Source organism: Amblyraja radiata, chromosome 8 (genome assembly GCF_010909765.2).
Source record: "Amblyraja radiata isolate CabotCenter1 chromosome 8, sAmbRad1.1.pri, whole genome shotgun sequence".
In the NCBI taxonomy this organism is placed as follows: domain Eukaryota; kingdom Metazoa; phylum Chordata; class Chondrichthyes; order Rajiformes; family Rajidae; genus Amblyraja; species Amblyraja radiata.
The window spans coordinates 41,777,129-41,797,310 of record NC_045963.1 but is presented as its reverse complement, the minus strand read 5'-3'; the positions used below and the strand labels follow the sequence as shown (position 1 = coordinate 41,797,310).

General features: G+C 43.1%; 1 protein-coding gene across 5 annotated transcripts in view; it reads left to right on the top strand.

Moving 5' to 3' along the window:
- Positions 1-20,182, top strand: part of senp6 (SUMO specific peptidase 6) — a 78,577-nt gene that overhangs the window by 40,089 nt on the left and 18,306 nt on the right. For all 5 annotated transcript variants that reach the window (XM_033025667.1, XM_033025666.1, XM_033025670.1 and 2 more), the window contains 10 exons: positions 479-627; positions 2,100-2,493; positions 4,825-5,078; positions 7,487-7,657; positions 12,340-12,373; positions 13,413-13,592; positions 15,443-15,657; positions 17,209-17,300; positions 18,179-18,295; positions 19,716-19,838. In XM_033025667.1, the coding sequence (XP_032881558.1) occupies positions 479-627; positions 2,100-2,493; positions 4,825-5,078; positions 7,487-7,657; positions 12,340-12,373; positions 13,413-13,592; positions 15,443-15,657; positions 17,209-17,300; positions 18,179-18,295; positions 19,716-19,838 (1,729 nt within the window). The remainder of the gene's footprint in view (positions 1-478; positions 628-2,099; positions 2,494-4,824; positions 5,079-7,486; positions 7,658-12,339; positions 12,374-13,412; positions 13,593-15,442; positions 15,658-17,208; positions 17,301-18,178; positions 18,296-19,715; positions 19,839-20,182) is intronic.

Here is a 20,182-nt window from a genome sequence, read left to right as displayed (position 1 = left end):
TACAAAGCACATAATTTGATCCTTTAAGGCAGAATTGGGCAGCACAGTGGCACAGCTGGCAGCACTGCTGTCTTGCAGTACCAGAGACCTAGGTTCAATCCCGACTGTGTGGAGTTTGCACATTATCCCTGGGAACCGAGTGGATTTTTTCATATCCTTCCACATTCCAAAGACATGTAGGTCAGTAGGTTAAATGATCTTTGTAAACTGCCCCTAGTATGTAAGGAGTGTGCAGAACTAGTGTGTGAACAGGTGATCGATGGTTGGCATGGACTTGGTAGGCCAAAGGCCCTGCTTCTATGCTGTGTCTCTAAACTAAACTAAAGCTAAACTAATTGTTTTCAAACTGATATGCTGAGGGTGCGTGTTCAATATTTATTGTTCCACACTGCAGGTTCAGTTATGTTTCCTTTCTAATTAGTGCTGTTGGTCTCCTGAGTTCTTTAACAAGAGCAGTCCTTGTGTTTTTTCTTGATAGGTGCAGCCTCGGCTGAATTAGAAGAGGAGGCATATCCTCTACCCAACAGGCGTGTTTTGACGAAGCAAGCAAAAGATGACACAATGCCAGCGTTGCCTGAATCAATGGACTCTAAAGCTTCTGCAACGCAAGATATGATGAATACTGAGGTGGGCAATAGTTCACTGTTCAGCTTTGTAAGACTGAACATTACCGCATGGACAATGTGGGGCTGCAGCAAATTCTACCGTTAGTGGCGAGATAAAGACAGCTTTTGGTTCCATGGAGACAAAGAACTGCAGATGCAGGCTTACAGAAAAAGACACAAAGTGCTGGAATAACTCAGCAGATCAGGCAGCATCTCTGAAGGGAATGGACACCTGAAGTTTCGGGTGAGAACTCTTCTCCTGACCCGAAACATCACCTATCCATGTTCTCCAGCAAAGCTGCCTGACCTGCTGAGTTACTCCAGCACTTTGTGGCTCCATTTTGGATCATTGACATATTTCAAGTGTCGCAGAACTTTAGGAACCGTAAGGGATTAATGCGATCAATCGGTTGACTAACTACAATCCATGAACATGCATTTATATAATATGTGTAATATGACCAAATAGCCATTAGTTTAGTTTATCCTCACTAGTACCGAGATAGATTGAAAAGCTTAGTTGTTGCATGCTATTAAGTCAGCGGAAAGACTATGCTTGATTACAATCAAGCCGTCCATAGTGTTCAGATACAGGATTAAGGGGATAGCGTTTAGTGCAAGATAAAGTCTAGTATAGTCCGATTAAAGATAGTCCGAGGATCTCGCGTGAAGTAGATGGGAGGTTAGGTCAGCTCTCTATTTGGTGATAGGATGGTTCAGTTGCCTGATAACAGCTGGGAAGAAACCATCCTGGAATCTCAGGTATGCCTTTTCAAACTTCTGTACCTCTTGCCTGATGGGAGAGGGGAGAAATTGGCTAAAGGAGTCTATTACCAGGAGAGAGGGTTGAGGTAAAACATGTGGGAGAAAGCTGCTGTGAAGCATACAAGTTGGAATGGATCACGTGTGCTCAGTGGCAGCTTTCTCACTGCTCGTGTTGTACCCAAAGACTACAATAATGAAAATTAATCTAGTTTAGGCAGCAGCTGAGCTGAGATGTAGGGGTGATTTTCCTTAGTGGCTTTAAGCTGGGTTTTATTAGGAGCGGAATACCACGCGTGCTGATGGCTTTGATGAGGCAGCGTGAAGGGTAGATGGAATCAATGGTTTGCATGATGGTCTTAGCTGCATCCACAACACTCTGTAATTTCTTGCAGTCTTGGATTGATCGATCACCTGTTCACACTGTTATCTCACTTTCTCATACACTCCCTACACACTGGGGTGAATTTAAAGAGGCCAATTAACCTACAAACCTGCACGCTTTTGAGAAGTGGGAGGAAACCGGAACCCCCGGAGGAAAGCCATGCAGTCACAGGGAGAACGTACAAAGTCTGTACATACACCACCCGTAATCAGGATTGAACCTGGGTCTCCGGCACTGTGATGTATCGGCCCTAACTGCTGCGACACTGTGCTGCCCATAATATACTTCTGCAATAGAGCTGTTAAGGGACCATTTTAAAACTCTTTGATTTTCTTTCCGAATTTCAGGGGCAAGCGCTTCACGAATTCTTCAGTTTATGTAACAATTGTGGTAAAAAGAGTGAAGACCATACCAAGTGTGAAAACTGCCAGAAGCCAATTCCCAAGGATGCAGCAAGGCGTCCGAAATACGTTGCAGATTCTGCATGTGTCGGCACACCTCAGCCCAGGATGCCCATACGGACATGTTTCCCAACGCAAGCTGAAGGCAGCGTGGGCGTCAGCGCCAAGACATTTTACAACAGGCCTCTTGACATAATATTGACTCCATTATCGACCAGCAAACTCTATTCGAGCAGGAACAGCACTTTGCATACTAATGGTAATGTAGGGTTGATGGCACGGACAGTTGTGCATGCAACAGGACGCGTGGACTCAAAGAAACATGTAATGAATGATCCGAGTGAGTATAGATACTTTCAGTAGCAATGAAGGTGCACGATGACACTGTATGTTTATAACTTGAAGTCATAGGAGCAGAATTAGGCCATTTGGCCCATCATGTCCACTCTGCCATTCAATCATGGCTGATCTATCTTTACCTCTCAACATTCCCCTGGCTTTTCCCCATAACACAATTTCTAATCAAGAATCTGTCAATCTCTGTCTTAAAAACACCCAATGACTTGGCCTCCATCGCCTTCTGAGGCAATGAAGAATCTCCTTAAATACTGCATTGAAACAAATCAGCAGAGTGAATTTAAAAGCTGCTTGAGTTTTCCAATGCATATTATGCAATTTTGGAACATACTAAAATGCTATACTACCAATTAAAACATCCTGTGCATAGTGGAACATTATAGAAATGCAGCTGTTAATTTGCATGTGAGCACTCTCAAAGTAACCCTACTCTCTCAAAGCACTCTCAACCCTACATTACCAATCAGTTATTCAATTCCACCTTAGTGTAGTTTAGAGATACAGTGCAAAACAGGCGCTTCGGCTCACCGAGTCCATGCTGACCCACACATTAATACTATCCTACACACACTAGGGACAATTTACATTTATATCGAAGCCAATTAACCTACAAACCTGTACGATTTTGGAGTGTGGGAGGAAATTGGAGCACTCGGCTAAAACCCACGTGATCAAGGGAAGAACATGCAAACTCTGTACAGACAGCACCCATAGACCATAGTCACGATCGTACCCAGGCCTCTGGCGCTGTAAGGCAACAACTCTACCGCTGCACCACCCTGCCGCCCATTTAGAGATGCATCATGGGAAACATGCCTTTCAGCCCACCGAGTCCATGCTGACCATTGATCACCCTGTTCACACTAATTCTATGTTATCCCACTTACTCACCCACTCCCTACTCACTGGGGGTAATCTGCACCATCCATTAGCCAACATGCTACTAAGCTGTCTCTGATCATTCATAGAGATTCACTGGGTCAAAGTCTTAGAACTCCATCAGCTGGCACAAGGGGTATAATCTTCATGTTCCTAAGTTATAGGAGCAGAATCAGGCCATTCGGCCTATTAAATTTACTCCGCCATTCGATCTATCTTTCCATCTCAACCCCATTCTCCCCATAACCCCTGACACCTGTACTAATTAAGAGCCTATCAATCTCCACCGTAAAAATATCCATTGAATTGGTCTGCTTAGCCTATCTGTAGCAACAAATTCTATGGATTCGCCACCTCCTGACCCAAGAAATTCCTCCTCATCTCTTTTCTAAAGGTACATCCTTTTATTCTGAGGCTAAGGCCTCTGGTCCTAGACTCTCCCACTAATGGAAATATCCTATCCATATCCACTCTATTCAGGCCTTCATCGTCAATGAATGGATCAAAGGATGTTGCCTACTGTTAACTTCAGGGCATTGGTGATGCCTGGATCAGTAGGTATTAGCTATATGGAGAGGTTGGATGGACTGGAATTGTTTTCTCTAGAATGCTGGAGGTTGAGGGGAGATCTGATAGAAGTAGATCTTATGTGGTTGATGGTCTTGTTGCTTTTCACTTAGTATGGCAAATCAAATTATTGTATGTTGCAAAACATACTTGGCTAATAAAGTACGATTATGATGATGATTATTATTCTTGCCATAGAGGGAGTACAGAGAAGGATCACCAGACTGATTCCTGGGATGTCAGGACTTTCATATGAAGAAAGACTGGATAGACTCGGCTTGTACTCGCTAGAATTTAGAAGATTGAGGGGGGATCTTATAGAAACTTACAAAATTCTTAAGGGGTTGGACAGGCTAGATGCAGGAAGATTGTTCCCGATGTTGGGGAAGTCCAGAACAAGGGGTCACAGTTTAAGGATAAGGGGGAAATCTTTTAGGACCGAGATGAGAAAAACATTTTTCACACAGAGAGTGGTGAATCTCTGGAATTCTCTGCCACAGAAGGTAGTTGAGGCCAGTTCATTGGCTATATTTAAGAGGGAGTTAGATGTGGCCCTTGTGGCTAAAGGGATCAGGGGGTATGGAGAGAAGGCAGGTACAGGATACTGAGTTGGATGATCAGCCATGATCATATTGAATGGCAGTGCAGGCTCGAAGGGCTGAATGGCCTACTCCTGCACCTATTTTCTATGTTTCTATGTTAAAATACTTTTAAATGGCCACATGGATATGTAGGGATATGGATCATGCGCAGGAAGGTGAGATTGGATTATCTTGGCATCATGTTGGACCATACATTGTGGGTTGAATGCCAGTTCCATTGCTGAACTGTTCTATGCTCTCTGTGCTAATTTGGGGATTTCTCCCAGTTGTGCTGTCCAGTGATGAAGAGGGGGAAGATGACGACAATGCCAGCACTGGAAGTAGCCGAATGGATAGCGTTAATTCCATTAGTAGAACTACTGAAGCTACAAGTCTTTCTCCTGAGCTTCCCACCAAACCATCGGAAGCAGCTTCAGAGGAGGCCCTTGATGAAAATGCAACAAAACAGATTTTGGAAAACCTGTGCCCAGAAGTGGACTCCACAGCTACGTTGCCAAGAAAAGCAAGGATGAAAGACAAGGTAATTTGGAATGCAGTTCCAGCTAGCCCATTTTGTCTTCTCTAGCTTTAGGTTTAAGTTTACTATTGTTGCATGTACAGCAATACAATGAAAAGCTTTGTTTTGCATGCTATCCAAACATCAGAAAATAGCATACATAGATACAATGAAGTCAAACTCAAGTACAATAGAATTGAGTTGTATTAAATACTTTATTGTCACATGTGCCAAGTCACAGTAAAATTATTTGCTAGCATACCCAAGGTATGTGAATAGTCACCCATGGTTTGAGATTCAGCCCATCACAACAGTGTATTCTGCAAACCTGTAGATGGAGTAAAATTTGGCTGTACTGTTGTGAGCTTAAAAGGAGCATAGCGGGGGAATGAGAATGATTTCTTGCAGGGCATGGGTTTTGATTGATTGAATTTGATTGAAAGCTGCAGCATGGAAACAGGTCCTTTGGCCCACTGAGTCCACATTGACCATTGATCAAAGGTAGACACAAAATGCTGGAGTAACTCAGCGGGACGGGCAGCATCTCTGGAGAGAAAGAATGGATGACGTTTCGGGTCGAGACCCTTCAGACTGATGTCAGCGGAGTGGGCGGGACAGAGATAAATTGTAATCGGAGACAGTAAGACTGATGGGAGAACTGGGAAGGGGGAGGGGATGGAGAGAGAGAGAGGGAAAGCAATGGCTATTTGAAATTAGAGAAGTCAATGTTCATACCGCTGGGGTGTAAGCTACCCAAGCGAAATATGTGGTGCTGTTCCTCCAATTTGCGCTGGGCCACACTCTGACAATGGAGGAGGCCCAGGACAGGAAGATCAGATTGGGAATGGGAAGGGGAGTTAAAGTGCTGAGCAACCGGGAGATCAGGTAGGTTAAGGCGGACTGCGTGGAGGTGTTCAGCGAAATGATCGCCAAGCCTGCGCTTGGTCTCGCTGATGTACAGGAGTTGATACCTGGAACATCGGATACAGTAGATGAGGTTGGAGGAGGTGCAAGTGAACCTCTACCTCACCTGAAAAGACTGTCGTGGTCCTTGGATGGAGTAGAGGGGGGAGATAAAGGGACAGGTGTTGCATCTCCTGTGGTATCGGGGGGAAAGTACCTGGGGAGGGGGTGTTTTGGGTGGGAAGGGACGTTGACCAGGGAGCAGCAGAGAGAACGGTCTCTGCGGAAAGCAGAAAGGGGTGGAGATGGGAAGATGTGGCCAGTGGTGGGATCCCGTTGGAGGTAGCAAACGTGTTGGAGTATTGTATGCTGTATGCAATGGCTGATGCGGTGGAAGGTGAGGACAAGTGGGACTCTGTCCTTGTTGCGAATGGGGAGAGGGGGAGCAAGAGCAGAGTTGCAGGATATCGAGGGGACCCTCATCTATAATCATTGACCATTTATAATCATCTATAATCTATGACCATTGATCATGCGTTCACACTATTTCTTTGTTATCCCACGTCCACATCCACTCCCTACACACGGGGCAATTTACAGAGGCCATTAACCTACAAACCTCTGCGTCTTTGGGAGGAAATTGAAGGAAGCCCATGTGGTCACCGGGAAAAGGTGCAAACTCCACACAGACAGTACCCAAGGTCAGGAGTGAACCCAGGTCTCTGGTGCTGTAACGCAGCAGCTCTACCAGCTGCACCACTGTGCTGCCCTAGATGGATAAAGTAAGCTGAGTAGACTTGAGAAGATGTTCATTGTAAAAACAAACTCATCCAGTGTGTTAGAACATAGAACAGTGAAGAGAGTTATTATGGAGGAGGTGTTGTCACCTATCCTCGCTGCTTGAGGTCTGTCAGTCAGAAAGCCATGGATCCAGTGGCAAAGGGGGGAGCTGATTCCTATGTCCAGGTCTAGGATGGGATTATGATGTTGAAGGCAGAGCTATAGTTGATGAATGGGAATCTAATGTAGGAGTCCTTGTTATCTAGGTGTTCCAGAGATGAGTGTAGGGCCAGGGAGATGGTGTCTGCTGTGGAACTGTTGCGATGGTAAGCAAACTGCCGTGGATCAAAGCTGGCTGGGAGGCTGGAGTTAATGTGCGCCGTCACCAGTCTCTGGAAGCACATTGTGATGGTGGATGTCAGATGGTTCTGTGAAAAGGTTGAGAAATCTTGATCTTTGACTTGAAAGGTTAACCCTTTTTCCTCTGTCCATAGATGCTGCCCGGCCTGGTGAATGCTTCCAACATTTACTGCTTTTATTAAAAAGTAGCTGTTAAGATGCTAAGTTGAAATTCTTGTGTGTAACACACAATGGGCCATGTAGGATGTGTTTGGTTTCTAGACAAGAGTCCTAACCTCTAAGACCAACAAAGAGAATGCTTTCATAGTATCTTCTGTATTTCATGTGGTTTTTTTTTGCTGACTTCACCAGGTTCCCATATGTTTTTTAATCCTGTCTGCTCTCTTCAGTTTGGAAATCCTTACCATGAAACAGTGGGCAAGAAAAGAAAAATTGAGCCTGCATTGTCACAGACGGATGGTCTTGGTACGCAAGCGGAAAGCAATTGTGAAAGTATTATTCTAAAGTGCCGAAGTATACGGATCGGGACCTATCGCATGACAGTATTGGAACCTGTTATTGTGAGTGATGTAGGCAGGGGGAAAACCTTAATGTTTTCAACCTGTTTTTTGTTGTTATCGGATTAGATTAGGTTTAAAAATAAATGTTTCCATTCCCAATGATAGATACAGCACGGAAACAGGCCCTTTGGCTCAACATGCCCACGCCGTCCAACATGTTCCACCTACACTAGTTCCACCTGCCTGCGTTTGACCTTTATTCCTGTAACCCTTTCCTATTCATGTCCCTGTTCAAAAGGCGCAGAGGGTACTTTTAACATTTTGATTGATTAGGGATGAGGAAAGAAATATAATCATTGAGGTTAAGTCTTCAGACAGAAATGCAAGCATTAGACAGCCTTAATTTTGCCACTAATAGGTCATTAGTCTTTTGATTGTTCATCTCATAAGTTTAGTTTATTATTATTGTTAAAGCCCTGTCTCACGGTAGGAGCTGACCCACGAGGTACCCCGAGTGAATGACTCGTGGTTGTGTACGAGATCCCAAGTGTATGATCAAGAGTTTAACCGAGTTCCCACGGGTATGACAAGTTTGCCGTTTTCTGCGATGTTCCAAGTTCGTCTCCCGAGTTACTAAGTTCCTCTCCCGAGTTACTCTTTTTTTTTAATATTTTATTTTATTAGAAGTAAGTACAGTCATATGGCACCAAAGTGCCTAATATATATTTTCATAATACATTTTATGTACAACTTCTTTTTTTTTTTTTTTTGTTACACTGAAAAAAGATTAGAATAAGAAAAAGAAGTTAGATAGTAAAGGATAGAAAGATGTGAAATATATAGTGTGTGAAAAAAGAAAACGAGTAAATGAAGAAAGTTGAGAGAGAGAATAGAGAGAAGAAAAGAAAAAAAGAGGCGATCATTATTTATAGTCTTGACCAACCCTCGTCCAGTCCTGAAACAGTTATTTTTTACAATTGTGTTGCACCATATGATTCCAAAAAAACGACGAATGGAGACCAACTCGTTATGAATTGGTCTGATTTATCCATTAGGAGGAATCGCATTTCCTCAAGATGAGCGGTGTCCAACATACTTGCAATCCACATTTTAAGCGTTGGTATTGATGTACCCTTCCAAAATTTAAGAATTAATTTTTTTGCTATTATTAAACCATAGTTAAGGAATAGATTTTGAGATGTGTTCAATTTATTCCCATCTTCCATTACGCCAAATATAATCATTTCAGTATTAGGTTCCATTCTTGTCTTGAATAATTTTGTAAATATTTCAAAAATATCATTCCAAAATCTATAAAGTTTTATGCAGGAGACTAAGGAGTGTGTTATAGTTGCCTTTTGGGCTAGACATTTATCACAAGTGGCGGATATATTTGGATAAAATTTGTTCAATCTTGTTTTTGAGTAATATAATCTATGTACAATTTTAAATTGAATTAAATCCGAGTTACTCTTGAGTAACTACCAGGGTAGTGGGAGATGGTGGCGGAAATATTGAATGGAACACAAGCCTTGCTGTACTGTAGACTCTGCAGAAACCTGGTGGGTATGAGAGGTTTTGAGGGATAGAGGCCTAATGTGAGACAAGGTCATCCCTCAGCCTCCTGCACTGCAAAAGAAAAAAAAACCTCAAACCTATCCACCTTCTTGCAACCCAAGCCCTCCAGGAAGGACCTAGCTTGGCATGAACAAGTTGGACCGCGGGGGCGGCAAATTCGTTGCGAAATTCGATTTAATAACAACCGCACGATTTTAAATGGGAAGCTTGCGCATTTGGCGTTTTCATGAATGTTGAGCGTTCCCGAGAGTTTGTGAAACTAAACGGAAAATGCGATGGATAAAGTCGCATGTTAAAAACTGCTAGTTGTTAGAGAGCCGCCCGAAGCAAGAGGTGGGCAGCACTGGAGCAGTGATACCCGAAGCGTTTATTTCTACTTTAGTGCCAGCATAGTTCACAACACGTGATGATTATGTGTGTCATGTATTCGTGTGAATGAAGCGTGTTGGTGGGCGGGCAGTGTGTAAGGCAAGCAAGATGGATAACAATACCATGGCACAAACTGGAGTCATACATAAACAACTAGACTACGTGGGACCCGTTGGGTCTCAGCATCACACGGGAGGGCTGGTCACCAAAGCAATATTCCACCTCTCCACCAATTCCAATATTGCTCACCAGTGGGGGGGCTGTCTGTTGCGCTAGTATGGGTGTTGCGGGCCGAAAGTACTGGTTTCCAGAGGGCTAGTATAGACATAGTGGGCCGAATGGATTCTTGGGCTGGCATTCAACTGTTGCAATAATTTTAAAAGCTAAGCCAAGGCAAACAATTGGGCTGCAGCCACCTGACAAGCAAAATTCATTTTATGAACACAAACTTTAAAAAAAGGCGAGGCAAACAATTGGGCTGCAGCCACTTTACTGCCGCATCGAGGGGACTCACCGTGGAGTAGACGTGCGTTCGGTGTTATTCGCAGCTTAGAGAGCCGTGATCCTCTCGCTTCCTGGGTCTGGCAGAGACTGAGTGAGGCACTACACTTCCGGATTTTATAGTCCCTCCCCCTGCCGCCAGCGGGGCAGCAGAGAGAATGGCGATTTAAAAAAAAACATTAATATCTCTCTGATTTTTCATCGATGGGAAAAATCCTCTGGCCCCGGAAGGCGGAGGGGGGCTCTGAGCGAGGTGGCCAAAAATGACGGCCATTGGTGGCGGCGTTCCCTCGGAAATCGCAGCACAGTGGGCCAAAAGCGGTCAAGATCAGACTTTTAGTAATATAAGAAGATAAAGAATAGGACTCGAGAATAGAAAATTCACCACTGCCATGTGCATGAGCATATCGAATGGAGCCCTCCACTGAAATGGAGGCATGAGGGAGAAACATTTGGTTCAATTTGAACTTTAGACTAAGAGCAGGAAGTTTTTATTACATTTTATCTCTGATTCCGATCGCAACTTAAAAAGGCTTCGTATTGCAAGCATGAAACAGTGAAGCCACACTACGAGTGCTGGAGTACTTTCTAATAATCGTAACGAAGAACAATTTAGGGATATCAAGGCCCAATTACGAACCCTGCAGGACAAAAGACCATCACCAACACTAATTGGAAGCTGTAATATATCTTTGACAAACTTTCTGGAAACGTCATCCATACTTGGCGACGTGTTTTGCCAAACCTCGTCCAAGATTAAAGGATAAAATAGATATATCACGAACTCATTAGGTTTAAGCCTGGTCTTGTCTAACCAGATGGCTAATTGCACTGGGCTCTCGCTAAATCTTCCGATCCGGTCAATCCTCGCACCCAGATATTCTTCAAAAGATCCCGCTCTATGAACGCTAATGCTGCCTGCCCGCTGAGTTAAAGAGTTCCCACGGTAGACTCACGATACACTAAGGTAAACGCACGGGCCACTACGTTCTTACAACGAGTTAAAATATTTCAATTCTTAACCACAAGAGTAAATTTGACTCGTGGAAAACTTTAAACATGTTTAATTTTTTTCAAGAGTTGACAAGTTTCACGGGTACCTGCCGTTAGCGCCACGAGTCTCTAAGTTGCGTCCACGAGTTCCGACGTTACAGCTACGTTAATCGTACGTTATTACCACGAGTTTTAACTCGGGGTACCTCGTGTGTCAACACGCACCGTGAGACAGGGGTTTTACGTGTACCGAGGCTTTGGAGGCTTACTGAGTGAAAATGTTATGTTGCATGCTATCCAGTCAAAGAAAAGGTTATCAAGCCATCCACAGTGCCCGGATTAAGTGTACAACATTTAGTAAAGTATAACATTGAAGTCCAGATATAGTTCAGAGGTCTCCATTGAGGTGTATAGGAGGTCAGGACCACACGCTAGCTGGTATGAGGACGATTCAGTTGTTTGATAACAGCTGAAAAGAAACTGTCTCTGAATCTGGAAGTAGTTTAGATTAGTTTATTATTGTCACGTTTACCAAGATACAGTGAAAAGCATTTTCAAACTTCTGTACATCTTGCCTGATGGGAGAAGTGAGAAGAGGGAGTGGTCGTGGTGAGACTGGTCCATGATTATGCTGGTGGCCTTGGCTGAGACAGTATGAAGTGCAGATGGAGTCAATGGAAGGGCAGGTTGGTTTGTGGATGACGTGGGCTACGTCTACAGCTCTCTGCAATTTCCTGCGGTCTTGGATGGAGGTGTTTACGAGCACCTAAGTGGGTAAGAAGGAACTACAGATGCTGGTTTACACCGAAAATAAACACAACATGCTGGAGTAACTTAGCGGGTCAGGCAGTATCTCTGGAAAAGGAATAGGTGATGTTTCGGGTCTGATAAAGGGTCTCGACCCGAAACGTCACCTATTCCTTTTCCCGCAGAGATGCTGCCTGACCCGCAGAGTTACACCGGCCTTAAGCACCTAAAGTGGGCTGGTTTCCATAATTAGATGGGCTACAGAGTTCAGTAGCTCCGAGATAAATAACTGTAATCCCATTAAGCTGCGAACTGCAGCATGAACAAAGTAGTAATGCCTAAATAAAGGCGGCGTGACTGACCCTACTAAATTCAATATTGATTGCTTTGTGTTTTGCTTCATTTGAAGAAAAAACAAATTCCACTGCTTTTATTAAAATGTGATTACATCATGAATATATTGTGGTTTTTAGTTTTGTAAACCTTCCTTTCTTGCTTTATGACAATCTGTTCATTGATTGATTTGCACTTAAAACAGATTTTTCTTCTTTCAGTTCAGCCTCGACTTCATCAAGGTCAGTATGGGAGGTAAGTCCATCTCAAATCATTATTTCTAAAATTGCCAATCAGTGGTCCATATAAATAGATTTTAAAATGTGCATAAACAAAGAACAAAGAGCGTATTGTTTGTAAGTGTGCAAAAAAGCTGTTTAAAAGCAGTCCACCAGAAAAATGGTAGCTACATTTTTGAGAGCTTTTCAATTCACCATCTTTCCTCATAACATAAAGCTACAGTGGAAGAAACCTGCATTTGGTTTACTCAGTCCAAGCCTGATCTTTAGACTTTAGACATGCAGTGCGGAAACAGGCCCTTCGGCCCACTGAGTCCATGCCGACCGGCAAACATGTTCATCCCATTCGCGTCTAATATTCAGTCTTTTGGCTGGTAAACAATTATAATTGTATCTTTTTTGCTTGCAAAATGAACATTGAAATAATTTATGGCAAAGGTAAAAGAGCGGAAGTATTCCTAGCTGAATCATGATATGCTTGTGTGTTCAAACTCTACACATTTATCTTCCAATTGGATGAAGTAGGGGAATTGGAGAAGATCCAGAGGACAAGAGGTGGATTTTGAATTCCTTAGCTTGCAATAGTTTACTTAAATGACAAAATCGATGGCCCCAACACTGCCTAAACTTTCCAATCCATACTCCGATTTGTGGTTTCCAATTCTTGGAACTAATTTTGGAAGTTAAATGAATGATTAAAGATTAGGTAGGTTAAGGCGGACTGTTAGGCGGGATCACGCTGTGGAACAAGCGAGGGAAAAAGTTTCTTGATTAGAAGGGCATCTAATTTACGGGGAGAAGGCAGGAGAATGGTGGTGAGAGGGGAAAAATGTATCAGCCATGATCGAATGGTGGAGCATACTCAATGGTCCAAATGGCCTAATTTTGCTCCCATGTCTTATGGTAACGTCTACCGAGATACATTGAGAAGCTTTGTTTTGCATGTTATCAAAACAGATCGGATAATACCATACATAAATACAATCAAGTCAAACTCAAATAGATAGAGCAAAGAGAATAGAATGTAATGCCTTTTCTATCTGTCCCTTTTGCAGTGCCTCAGGAATCATCCCAAGAAATTGTTTTAGAAGCTTCAGATTTCACTAAGTGTGAATGGTGCAACGCACATGTATTGCCAGTGCTTTTCTTGCAATTAACAACGGTTGCCTGCCACAGACTTCGGTCGTCTCTCAATATGAGCAAAGAGAATAACTGGTTTGATTCTGAAGCATCCAGTAAGTGCAAACAGCTGTATTGGGCTTGTTAAAATGACAAGCCTGTAGCAGGTTTACGTAACAACTCTATAAAAATAATAGCTCTGTTCTCCTCTAAGTGGCTATTTGATTCTCTTTGTATGATGCTATACTGTATTGCAAATATTCCTTTTGCCCTTTGCTGTGTTGAGTTTGGTAGCAATTCATCAGAATAATTTTTCAACCCTGATATCTTTCAAGTATTCATTGCCTGTGTTTGGTGCAGCACAGTTTTAAAATGTTTATCCCGGTCGTGTACATCCATGGCCACCTCCATCCCCAGCTCTCTACTCCCATTCTTCAAGATTATTGCTCTTTTGACTTTACTCACCTGTTATAACCCAAAAAATGTTGCTACAAGGTTTAAAGGAATATGGGCCAAACACGGGCAGGTGGGACTAGTGTACATGGGGCATCTTGGTCGCCGTGGGCAAGTTGGGCCAGAGAGCCTGTTTTCTATACTGTATGACTTCTTCCCACCATGTCAAGTTGTTATTTTATACAAAGGGTGGTGGGTGCTTGGAACGCACTGCCATGGGTGGTGGTGGAAGCAGATACTATATTTAAGGGGCTTTTAGATAGTCACATGGGTATGGAAAGATATGGATCGCATGCAGGTAGAGGAGACTAGCTCAACAACATCATGTTTGGCATAAACATTGTGGGCCATTGCTTCTATTCCTGTGCTGTACTGTTCTATGTACCACAGTTAACACTGAATATTTTCAACAATTTTGTCTGCAACAATGCTCCTCTTTTGTTTGACGTTCATACTAAAATTTGGGTGATGTCTTATGTATAGTCTGGTCTGCCCCCCCACCCTCCCCCTCCTCTCCATAACCTTGTCCATATATGTCGGCCATATACCAGACCCAGTCTCTCGATTCCACTGGCCCCAATCTTTTTTTTAAACACAACACCCCAACCACTCTTAACTATTTTAACCCCTTGGAACACCTTCATAAAAATCGTACACATCCAGTTGCTTTCCTCAGCCACGATTTGATGCACACTAGTCTGACTTAACCAACTGGCCCATAGTACTAACTTTTCATGTATCTAGAAGCAATCTCGTTGAAAAGCCTTCATTAAAACAGAGTACTGATGTAATTATAAAGAACTTCTTTGAAGTAGGTACTTTACAGGCAGAAGAAGACACACAGTGTTGGAGTCTTAGTGATACCGCGTGGAAACAAGCCCCTTGGCCCAACATGCCCGTGCCGACCGACATGCCCCATCACCACGTCCCACCTGTCTGTGTTTGGCCCTAAACCTATCCTATTCATGTACCTGTGTTTCTTAAATGTTGCTATAGTATCTCAACTACCTCCTCCGGTAGCTCGTACCATACACTTCGAGTTTTTTAAAAAAGTTACCCCTCGGGTTCCTATTAAATTTTTCCCCCCTCACCATAAATCTATGCCATCTGATTCTCGATTCCCCTACTCTGAGCAAGTGTTTGTGCGTTTACCGGATCTATTCCTCTCTTGATTCTACCCACCTAAGATCACCCCATCATCCTCCTGTGATCCAAGGAATAAAGCCCTAGCCTGCTCAACCACTCCCATGAGGTCACGTCTTATACATGACCTTCCAATTTCTGTACTCATACTTTGACTGATGAAGGCCAATGTGCCAAAAGCCTTCTTGATCACCCTATTTAACCGTAATTCGACCCGTCCCGAAAGGTCACCTTTTCATGTTCTCTACTGCCTGACCCTCTGATTACTCCAGCACTTTGTATACTCTATTGTAAACCATCATTTGCAATTCCTTGTTTCTATACGTAACAGGCATATAGGTTGAATGGTTTTGTCGGTTGTATTTTTCAGCTACTGATGAACGGTACATTGCTTTGATTTTTGAGTCACTTCTGGATCTTCGCGCAGCTGCTATTTTTGAAAGAATTTTAACTGAAGTTGGCAAAAAGAACAATATATCAAACTTTTTTGACTCCATCCCATTTGTCGAAGCGAACAACAGAGTTCTTATGTTTACGCAGAACCTAGAAGAACACAAGAGCAATCTGTTACTCAAGGATGGCAGGGTAAGCATATTGCAGTGTGTTACTGGCTGCTTCAGCCTGGTGTAGCAGGTAGGAGGAGGTGGAGGTGTGATTTGATAAACACTGAATTCTTATTTATCTGGGTAAATAGGTTGGTATTTGGCACAAATGAACTGACTGGCTTCATTAGTCAGGGGCAGCACAGTGGGCAGTGGTAGAGTTGCTGCCTTAAAGCTCTGGAGACCCGGGTTCGATCCCGAGTACAGGTGTTGTCTGTACAGAGTTTGTACGTTCTCCCTGTGAACGCGTGGGTCTTCTCCAGGTGTTGCGGTTTCCTACGGTCTCCTCCCACACTCCAAAGATGTACGGGTTTGTAGGTTAGTTTGTAGGTTAATTGGCTTCTGTAAATATTGTAACTTGCCCCTAATGTGTAGGACAGTGCTAATAAACGGGGTGATTGTTGGTCGGCACGAACTCAGTGGGCCGAAGGGCCTGTTTCCACATTGTATCCCACGTCTGAAGTCTCCTGGGGAAAATTAAACAAAAAAATAGTTAGGTTTCTAAAAATGGATGCCAACATGAAAAGTAAGAACACAAAGTTCTGGAGTAACTTAGCGGGTCAGGCAGCATCTTTGGAGAACATGGATGTGAAGATTTGGGTCAGGGCCCTTCTTCTGTCCTGACACAAAACGTCACCTATCCCTGTTCTCCAGAGTTACTCCAGCACTTTGTGCCCCTCTTTGTAAACCAGCAGTTGCAGTTTCTTGTCTTGCCTTGTATATCAACTTGTACATCATGCTCTTTGGATGGTGAAATTTTGCATACATCTCTTCTGCTCCTTAAAAATACTGAATGCATAGGAACCAGCAGATTTAATATTATCAATAAGATTTAAAAACAAAATTTTAAAGCACAAAATGCAAGAATAACTCAGCGGGTCAGGCAAGATTCTCCCAATCCGAAGCATCGCCTAGCCAAGTTCTCCAGAGATGCTGCTGACCTGCTGAGTTACTCCAGCATTTGTGTGTTTTTTTGTAAACCAACATCTAGATTTAATATCAAGCTATTGTAAATAATCAGCACAAAATTGTAATTTGCAGTCAGTTTTTTTATTTGCATAAAAGAAAAGCACCAAGCTCTTCCAAGGGTCCCATGCTGACATCTCCATTTTGGTTTATAAGTAGTAAATTTGAGCTTTGGGGAGGGGGAGTAAATAACCATTCTGCCTTGAAAACTGAGTAGAGAAGATCTCTTGCTCTTTGTCGAACGAGCGATCGCAACCTATTATATCTGGGACTCAGGAACAAAATTGCTGGAAACATTCATCAGGTCAGGCAGCATCTGTGGATAAAGAACATCTCAACTTTATCCAAAACCTGAAATGCGTTATCTGTTTCTCTCTCCACAGTTGCTGCTTGAACTGCTGACTGTTTCTGCCATTTTACGTTTCCAATTTTCAGCGCCTAGTTTGTTTTGCTCTACTGTATGGAAGTATCTTAATTGAAAGAATGACTACCATAGCAGTTTATATATTTCTCTTCCCCTTTGCTTTCCCTTCTCTGCCTAATCTATGTTGTAATTTTAATTTTCCAGAATCCCTCCAAATACTCTTTGCGGAAAACCAACCATTCTGGTGTCGATAGTTTGGGATCAGTCCATTCTTCCTTTATGGGTCCCATTGAAAAGTAAGTGTAACATTAACAAAGTAATAACGTGTGCATTTTAGATTGACTGTGTGAACCAAACATATAGTTAAAATTAGTTACATCCAGCTTGTCACTTAGAAATTGGTGTGGGCTCAGGTACAACGTGCAAACTCCCGATCCAGTGCCTGAGTCTAGGATTGAACCTGGTTCTCTGGCGGCGTGAGGCAGCAACTCTGCCAGCTGTCCAACTGAATGCCATGCTTGAAGTCTTTCCTCCCTCTTCCCTCTCAGGTGAATTGCTGAAGCTTCTGGTGCACAGGTGACTTGAAGGACTCGTGTCCTACTGCTGAGACTATCCATTTCTCCTTCCTCCCCTCACAGATGGTGCCTGTCGCTCTCAGTTCCTCAAGCAGATTGTTAGTTGCTCAAGATTCCAGCATCTGCAATCTCTTGTGTTTCTCCCACTACTTCTGTATTTTGAACTCTTGCCCAGAGTAAGGGAATCATGAATCAGACGACTTAGGTTTAAGGTGAGGGGGCAAAGATTTAATAGGAACCTGAGGGATGGCTTTTCACACAAAGGGTGGTAGGTTATAGAACGAGCTGCCGGAGGAGGTAGTTGAGGCAGCTATTATCGCAATGTTTAAGAAACATTTAAACAGGTACATGGATAAGATAGGTTTCGAGGGATAAACCCAAACACAGGCAGGTGGGACCAGTGTAGATGGAACATGTTGGTCAGCGTGGGCAAGTTGGACCAAAGGGCCTGTTTCCACTCTGTATGACTTTATAAGCGCTTAATTCTTTGTGTTAATAATTTTAATGTGCATTTAAGTATTTCATGGGCAAAAATTGAGAAATTACTTCAGTATTTCTTCAAGGACAATTCTAAATATAGTTCCCATTTTTGTCACTAGGCTGATAGTTTATCCTCCTCCTCCAGCCAAGGGCGGCATATCTGTGACAAATGAAGATCTTTACTGCCTGAGAGAGGGTGAATTCTTGAACGATGTTATTATAGATTTTTATTTAAAGTAAGTAAATTTGTTTTCTTTGATTTTATTTGTTTGCAAGAACCAACATGGAGAAAGTATCATTACTAATTTAAAGAGGGAGATTGTTCACCAAGTCAGCAACAGGCTTGTTGGTCAACGATGGGTGAAGTGGTGAAGTCATTTTGTGGAAAACCACAAAAACCTACAGTGACAGCCTATTGAGAGAAAAATATCCAAGAGTGATTGATGCATTGCCACTTTTCATTTCACTGCACATCTCGTATGTGTATGTGACGAATAAACTTGACTTGACTTGATAAGGCAGTGCAATCCTGCTGAGAAACGGCCTTGGTTTCTTTGTCAATGCTGTGTGAAATTGGAAATGGTTCTCCTTATTGTAGTTTGTTTGAACGTGGAGAATGATTTGGCGGTGTCCCACTGGTCAGCTTTGCTGAGAATCTAATGGACATGTTCATAAGTTCTAGGAGATGTATTAGGCCATTTGGCTTATTAAGTCTATTCAACCATTCAATCATGGCTGATCTATCTTTCTCAACGCCATTCCCTTTCCTTCTCCCCATAATCCCTGTCACCCTCACTAATCAAAAATCTGTCAATCTGTGCCTTAAAAATATCCAATGACCTGGCCTCCACAGCCGTCTGTGGCAATGAATTCCACAGATTCACCATCCTCTGACTAAAGAACGTCCTCCTCATCTCCTTTCTAAAGGTGCGTCCTTTTATTCTGAGGTTATGGCCTCTGGTCCTAGACACTCGCACTAGTGAAAACATCCTCTCCACATCCACTCTATCCAGGCATTTCACTATTTGACAACAGTAGAATTAGATGCAACCTGAAAGTTACAGCCTGCTGCCCTCTGCCGTACAGCTTGCAAAGACTGACCGCAGCACTGCAAAAAGTAGTTGATACACCTCAGTAGGCAAGAAGCTATATCGCACAATTTGAAAAAAGTAGTTAACTTATACAAACATTCCCCTTTGCTCACTCCTCTGTATACATTCATAATACTGGACTGTAAGCTGCCCAAGCGAAATATGAGATGCTGTTCCTCCAATTTGCGTTTAGTCTCACTCTGGCAATGGAGGACAGAAAGATCTGTGCAGGAATGGGAAGGAGAATTAAAGTGTCCAGCAACTGGGAGATCAAGTTGGTTCACGCAGACTGAGCATAGGTGTTCTGAGAAACGATCGCCCAGTCTGCGTTTGGTCTCGCCGATGTATAAGAGTCCACATCTTGAACCACGGATACAATAGATGAGGTTGGAGGAGGTGCAAATGAACCTCTGCCTCACCTGAAAGGACTGTCAGGGTCCCTGGTGTTGAGGGGAGAAATAGGTGGGAGTCCAGATAGGGGGCAGGGAAAGAGGGGGGAGGTGGGGCACTTTTCATCGGGAAAAAAAAAATGTTTAACGTGTGCATTTCTCATCTGACCCTGCAGGTATTTAGTTCTTGAAAAGATCAAGCAGCAGGATGCAGATAGAATACACATTTTCAGCTCCTTTTTTTACAAACGGCTGAATCAACGAGAACGGCGTAATGTTCCAGAATCCGCCACTCTATCGTAAGCTATGTCATGCTTTCTGTAGAAAACCAAATGCAACAATGTGTTGGAGGGGAAAAGTGCTTTGTGGAATAATCTGGAGCTCACTCAGGATATTCCTTTTCTAAATGAATAGAACAAAATAAGAGACGCAAAACATTGGAGTAACTCTGGAGAACATAGACAGGGAACGTTTCGGGTCAGGACCCTTCTTCAGCCTCCAGGGATACCGCTTGTTCTCCAGAGATGCCACCTGACCTGCTGAGTTACTCCAGCATTTTGTCTCCTTTTGCTCTATTGATTTGGCAAAAAGGGGGAAATCTTGCACCACTTCTCTTCCATCTCCCTCCCCCAACGCAGGTGAT